Here is a 6,515-nt window from a genome sequence, read left to right on the forward strand (position 1 = left end):
GGAATGCATGTGAATATACGAATGTGAAGTAATTTGTAAAAATTTTGCTAGACGGAAGATACACTTTCATTAAATACAGATATTGAGATTTTCCCCTAGAAAATTGGACTTCTCATTGTCGAATCACTAGACTCAGTGTTGACTTCAGTAGTTCGGAGTTACTTTTTTCCCGCTTGTACGGGAGCTTTGGTGTTCAAGTTTAAGTAAACAATATTATCATTTAAATGAAGAGTTGAACATGGGAAAAACAACAAAAGTTGTTGTTTGCGGAATGAAAGGTGTAGGAAAGACTGCATTATTGGAACAACTCGTATACGGAAATGTTAATTCCAAGACAGTAAGAAATTAGGTTATGTTCGTTTAAAATATTTCATAAAAAAACACATTCTTATATTATACGATGATCTTAAGAAGTATATTTGCTTATCGACTATAAATACAGTTAATGTTACGTTGCATTCTTTTTATTACAATTTTAATTTTACAACAAAACAGGAAATTCATCCTACGATTGAAGATATCTATGTTGCGAACATAGAGACGGATCGTGGTACTAAGGAGAAAGTGCGATTTTATGATACAGCAGGATTGGAATCACCCCAAAATAACGCGAATAATCAACAACTTCCACGGCATTACCTTGGTTTTGCCGATGGCTACGTTTTGGTGTATGATACAGCAAAGCCAGAGTCTTTAGATGTACTTTTCCCATTAAAAAAGGATATTGATAGAAACAAAGATAAGAAAGAAATAACTGTGATTGTTGTTGGAAATCGATCTAAAGCAGAAGAAGATTCCCATAGTTTGGAGAATACAGCAAGCAAGGCTGCAAACTGGTGTACTAGAGAAAAGCTTAAGCATTACGAAGTAAATGTCATGGAAAGGACTAGTTTGTTCGAAGCATTTGTTCATCTGTCCTCCAGATTGAATCCTCCAACCAATAAAAGTACTTTCCCACAGCTAAGTATGGGTAGGAAAAATTTCAAAGTTGAAGCACTTTAATCGCAATTATTTGTGCTTTGTAAGTTAATGGTGGCTCTATAGTAGCCATTAATATTGATTTATTTTGTTTGGTACGCTTAGCATCAAATTACTTTTGTAAAAAATTAGCGTACAGTGATAACATGACAAGTACTTAAAATATCAATTTGTTTAAAGCTTATAATTATGCACAATGACATATGTAGCTTTAAATTGGCACAAATTGTTAAGTTGTTTGCAACTTCTCTTTTTTTTTTTTTTATTAAGTTTTCATTCCGTCCTTTCTTTTGTACCTTGTACATTTTTGTTCCTTATTTGTACTTAAATTATTTTTACCAGAGAGAGATCGACCATATATTGCAGTTAACGTCATTTGTCTTGATCGCGTATCGCAAAAAATTACTACACAAACGGTGTACAAGTAATTTTAATAGATTGATTCACCATTCTATTGGTTTTGTTAATTGTCGTAAATAAATATTCGTTCCGAACGCGTAATCCCATAATTTACTGCTAATACCAAAGCCTGAAAAAATGTTTTGTTTGTCAAATATCTGCCTAGTATTCCATAAATATAGAGAACCATTACCTAACTCGTGATGCAAGAAATGATGATAATTGTGATTTCTTTTCATAGTATATAGATAGGTTCCTACTTTCGGTGCACCATGGTGTAAATAATAATGGATTAAGTCATAACAGACGTAGCCTACAAATAAAATTTTTCGTATTCAAAATACCGTTAACGTTCGTAATACGCATATTAGATATAAGTATGTCGATAGTAGTACCTGTTGTAGTACCAGCGGCAATAAAATAAACCGTCGTCTCAGAGAATAATAATTTATAAATAGACCATATTAATTTTGCTATTAATAAACCGACTCCAGGTGGGAATACTAGTCTCCTATTATCGAATGGTGCCTTAGGCGGGAAAAAAAGTTTCGGATGATTCAGGATATTTCTCAAGTATCGAATTACATTTTTTTTTTTTGTAGCTTCGAATTTACTTACCTTGTGGTGAACTCCATGAAGCACGAAGTGCAAAGTAATAAGTACTTTCGAGGTAGCTGGTGGCTTAAAGTGAAAAAGTTTGCGATGAAGTACGTACTCTAAAATAGTCCATAATAATATACCGAATATGTACGAGATCGAAGCTTCGAGCAAGGTGCTTCCTGGAAGTTCGAACGAATGCAGCGAAATTCATACTAGTTAATGAACAACTTAAAACACTATTAATTAACGGTAATTGAGATTATATTTAGGAGTTTATATTAAAAATATGGTAATTGGAGGTTAAATTTGTTAGTATCGATAAATCGATAGTAGATAGTGTATGTGCATACATCGATTAGAACTACTAGAAACGTGTAAGAGAAAATAGTGTGAAATAATTACCAGTATAATTGTCGGCGGTGACCATAAATCCGGAATAAAGGAAATAGATACATAACGGGATCCAGACGATCGGTATAAAATACCAAGGAGTAATTGATATGATCTCTAAAATGTTTGATCGAAATAGTCGAATTTGTCGATTTACTGGTAGATTCATCCATTCCCAATATTGGGCACCTAAATTGCCTACTTGGTGTAATATAGGCGCATTCCAATCAATGAGTTCCTAGAAACGGTTAAATCGAAAAAATAAAAAGTCCACGATAGTATTCGTTGTCGAAGAACGTTTGAATGTTCAAATTTGGTTATAGCGTCCTAAGAACGATGTAAAGGAAAAGTCAGCCATTCGTAGAGAATTAAAACGAGATTTTGAAAAAGGTCGTTGAAAATATGTAATCAACATATGTCGAACAGTACGTGTTATTTCCTAACTTGATTAAAATTGACGAAGTAACGAAATCGAATGAGTGAGTTCCGTTTGAGTCAGACAGTGTTAAAAGCTTAAGCGATTAGAGATAGTCGCTTCGTTACGTCAGGTAAATCAAACACAATTCGTTTCTTAATGGTTCGTCGAATGTGATAAAAAGCAAATTTTACATAATAGACGGACACGACTAGGTTAATCGTATACAAAAACTATTCATTATAATTTATTAAAATCCAGGCTGAAATGTAGCAGAAATACAGGGTGTTCGACTCGAAAGTAATTATTTAATTATTTCGTTTAGTCGTGATAAAATCAAAAAAATATTTCGTACATAATTTCCAATAGTTGAAAGGGTTAGGTCTTGGTTGGGCGTTGTAAGCTAAATTTTTTCTCAATATCATTTTTTGCAGAGATTTCAAGGTCACTGATTTCCCTTTTTTATACGTTATAATTAATACGCGTTCATTTGTTATGATATAATTGTAAAATGATCTTGAATTCTAGGACTTAATACTAAATACGTAATATCTAATATGTTTTTTTCGCCTTCAAGTATCAGTGGCAATTGAAGGAAAATCGTGATAGTAAATACGTGTTTACTATCACAGATATCTACAAGGTTGATCGCGACCGTTTTAAGGTCGTATTATTATAATGAATTATATTGTTAAAAGTATAAGAAAAGAACACAAATATAGTTGTATGTTATAAAAATGTCAGTGACCTAGTAAATGCTTCTAAAAATGACATTGGAAAGATTTTTCTTAGGGGACGATTAAATGGCCTGTTTCTAATAGGACACTAACTAAATTATTTTCATTAGTGTGTAAGTTATTAATAATCGTAACGTTGTTTAAAAGTTTCTTTCTCTGTTATTAGATCAGAGCTCTCTGAATAATTAAATACGATTGTTGCATAAATATGATGTTTTTATAGGCGCCAGTCACAGTTGACCTCGCACCGAGAGCAAAAACTTGTATAAATTTGTCATTACTTGCATCTTACAAGGTTATTTGTTCCGTAATTTTCGTTTAGCAATAGTATATTAATATTGTAATTATAAGGTAAATGGGGCCTTTTCTTCTGTTATATATTATCATGTTATTAATCACTGTATTTTTGTTGCATTTTTAGGGGCACATTACGCAGTTATTTTAACGACTGGTTGCTAGACGGTAATTCTCACGGTCGTCAGTCATTATACTCCCATAAAAAAAGTTATTTCCATTCAAAAATGGCACAAGGAATATCATTAATAACTCTATGATTACTGCGTTTGGAAAAGTATATTTAAGGCGCTGCGCGTGGAATATTCTTTACTTTCCGAATCACTTTAGTTTACGTGTCGTAAATGCTAAGGTAAAATTTTGTATTCTACTTCATCTATTGTCAAACCTAGTGTATGATATTTTGCACTATTATGCAACAATTTCGACGATCACTTATTCGCTAATTAGGCGGGTGTTTCAGTCAATTTTAAATAGCCTTGTTTGAATCTTATTTATAATGAAGGCGATGCCCTTCTAGAAACAGACCGCGTAATTATCCTCTTCAGTTTAATGGGAATAGCGTGTATTGCAATTACGCATTTTCGAAGTAACTTACTTCGTATTCCTGATACTTTTCTTCAGAGTTCAACGTGAAATCCTCTAGAAGATGAAAAGCGCCCTTCGAGTGTGGATTCTCGTCAAAAGCTTTGTCCAGGCTTCCATGTTTAAAATAACGAAGTACTTTCTTCCCGCCGGGATGATACCTCAGGAAATTACGTATGTCGAAGTATCGCTCCCGATAACTGACCAGAAACTGATCTTCCTTTTTTTCGGACGGTTCGCCGTCGATTTTAACTTTTCCCGGCCGTTCACGAACGTCGCAAGCAGACGCGTCTTTCATCATCGAACCGGTCGTTCGCCGGTCAGCAGTTTAGCGTTCGAATCGGCGTCGTGGTCGAAACTAAATCCCGCGTTGAACGCGCAAATGTCGACCTTTAAACTACTGTTTTATCGTGGCGTTCTCTGAATCTTTCGATAAGATTTCACGTACGCGATTATTGCGCGAGTAGGTGGATTGTATTACCTTTGAGAAACGTTATCTATCGTGATAAGTTCCTGTCTATACAGTGTCGCCATTTTCGAATCATTCATCTCTTTCTCTCATACATTTACGTTGAACTATTCGAAAATCGTTAGAATATATTGTTGATTCGATGGAACCGTAATCACCGCGCGTGTCAATGTCCAACGTTTCTCTGTAGCTTTTTATCTAAAATATCTTCCTCGCGTACGCAGCTATGCCCTCGTGTTTCGAACCTTGTCTTGTGTTAACAGACCTTGAACGACCTAGGTGGGGAATAATTTGAATCATCATCCTCGTGCTCGGCAATAAATAATCTTTTATTTAAACGTTTCCTGGATACTCGTGTATACAATATACCCCTATGTACGATCTAATGTTTAAAATGTCTACGAACGCGGCAGCGGTCATGCTCCGGCGTGATGCAGAAACAAAGTAACAGAACGAAAGGAACTGTACACGCTTCCGAGCGATCTGAGCATTCGCGCTGCCAAAACATAGCGCTTCGAGTGTCGTCGTTGTCGGCGCAACGCGACGAACAGTAATGGGTATCTTCCGCGTTAGCGTTCTCAGCGGTGTTCTCGAGTCCAGGTACACGCGAATGGAACAGACATAGCGATCTATTCGTCTTCGCTAGGTACAAGCCGCTAATAGGACTATAAGACCCGCGCTTAACAGATTTTCAATTAACTTCGTTTCTATTTAGGAAACAAAATTATTCCCTTAAAAAGTTCTATGGTAATACTATACGGTGAAACGTGTTTATGGTTGGCTGCCTCGCGGCATTCAGGCCTTTTAAACTCTAGATACGCTCGTAGGATCATTCTAGACCCGGTCTCGAACTATTTACATCCTACGTTTAAGCGCGCGATCGTCTTTGCTTTCTGAAATTTTCAAGAGGTCGTTATATTTGTTCCAATCACTGTACCGACATTGTCAATGGGGGGGGGGGGGGGGTGTTGGAGGAGGCGTCACAGTTCTCGAGAATAAGATAATCGGCTCTTACGCGCGTTCACCAGAATGGCTGCTGTTTGAGCGCCAATAACGTGACCGATATTATCTATCGAGGCACGGAAAGAGACACCGGGAATATCGCGGACGTTCCCTCGGTCTCTCGTTTCCGGTTAGATCCTATCGATTCAAAACCGGACACCCGACATATCTGGGTATTCGAGAATCTGATTATTTTGTATTTAATCTGAGCAGAGATTGGGTAAGGTCACTTTTAACGGGATTTACTCGACTTATATAATAATTGTAATGATAACAACAACGTCTTTATTACACCATATAAACAGTACATATACAGAGTGGTGTAAAGGCAGGCTCACAATCAGCTTGACTGCTATTAAAAAAAAGTAATGTTAATAACAGCCGTGCAACGTAGGAGACAATTTGAACAAAATGGTAGAGATAGAAACGTTGTCGGAGAAACTCGAGTATTGATAGATTCAGGGATAGGTTATACGCGAGATAATTTTGTTTGAACAAAGTGATACGATGCGGATATACTATAGCCGGGTACTCGGGTGTCTCGGGGTTTGTCAATAGTGCCATTTTCCGATTTGGAGAACGACCGTGCGACCGACGTCGGCTTCCTTGGACTCAAAAAAGCTAAAGGACTCGAATCACTGCTTCG

The 6,515-nt window shown here is 36.3% G+C and overlaps 2 protein-coding genes across 3 annotated transcripts; one reads left to right on the forward strand and one right to left on the reverse strand.

Moving 5' to 3' along the window:
- Positions 1 to 160: 160 nt before the first annotated feature.
- On the forward strand, positions 161 to 1,010 carry Kappab-ras (NFKB inhibitor interacting Ras like 1). Its single transcript, XM_076772522.1, has 2 exons — positions 161 to 337; positions 496 to 1,010. The coding sequence occupies exons 1-2, from the start codon at positions 239 to 241 to the stop codon at positions 1,000 to 1,002; spliced, it is 606 nt and encodes a 201-aa protein (XP_076628637.1). The 5' UTR covers positions 161 to 238; the 3' UTR covers positions 1,003 to 1,010.
- Positions 1,011 to 1,381: 371 nt separating this feature from the next.
- On the reverse strand, positions 1,382 to 5,062 carry Fa2h (Fatty acid 2-hydroxylase). Of its 2 annotated transcripts, XM_076772521.1 has the most exons (6): positions 4,412 to 5,060; positions 2,380 to 2,605; positions 1,996 to 2,156; positions 1,773 to 1,905; positions 1,571 to 1,690; positions 1,382 to 1,507 (listed from the first exon to the last, which is right to left on the reverse strand). In XM_076772521.1, the coding sequence occupies exons 1-6, from the start codon at positions 4,697 to 4,699 to the stop codon at positions 1,422 to 1,424; spliced, it is 1,014 nt and encodes a 337-aa protein (XP_076628636.1). In that variant the 5' UTR covers positions 4,700 to 5,060; the 3' UTR covers positions 1,382 to 1,421. The 2 variants fall into 2 exon arrangements, with proteins under 2 accessions (XP_076628636.1, XP_076628635.1); XM_076772520.1 differs by having other exon boundaries at positions 1,422 to 1,690; positions 4,412 to 5,062.
- Positions 5,063 to 6,515: the final 1,453 nt, after the last annotated feature.

The sequence above is a fragment of the Colletes latitarsis genome, chromosome 9 (genome assembly GCF_051014445.1).
Source record: "Colletes latitarsis isolate SP2378_abdomen chromosome 9, iyColLati1, whole genome shotgun sequence".
In the NCBI taxonomy this organism is placed as follows: Eukaryota; Metazoa; Arthropoda; class Insecta; order Hymenoptera; family Colletidae; genus Colletes; species Colletes latitarsis.

Excerpts from the sequence above, each read along its gene's own strand:
- Kappab-ras (XM_076772522.1), top strand. The coding sequence starts at position 239 with ATGGGAAAAACAACAAAAGTTGTTGTTTGCGGAATGAAAGGTGTAGGA. Across the intron at positions 338-495 it reads GAAATGTTAATTCCAAGACA|GAAATTCATCCTACGATTGA; the intron begins GTAAGAAATTAG and ends ACAACAAAACAG.
- Fa2h (XM_076772520.1), bottom strand. The coding sequence starts at position 4,699 with ATGATGAAAGACGCGTCTGCTTGCGACGTTCGTGAACGGCCGGGAAAA. Across the intron at positions 2,606-4,411 it reads AAAAGTATCAGGAATACGAA|GAACTCATTGATTGGAATGC; the intron begins GTAAGTTACTTC and ends AACCGTTTCTAG. Across the intron at positions 1,906-1,995 it reads TTCATGGAGTTCACCACAAG|GCACCATTCGATAATAGGAG; the intron begins GTAAGTAAATTC and ends TTCCCGCCTAAG.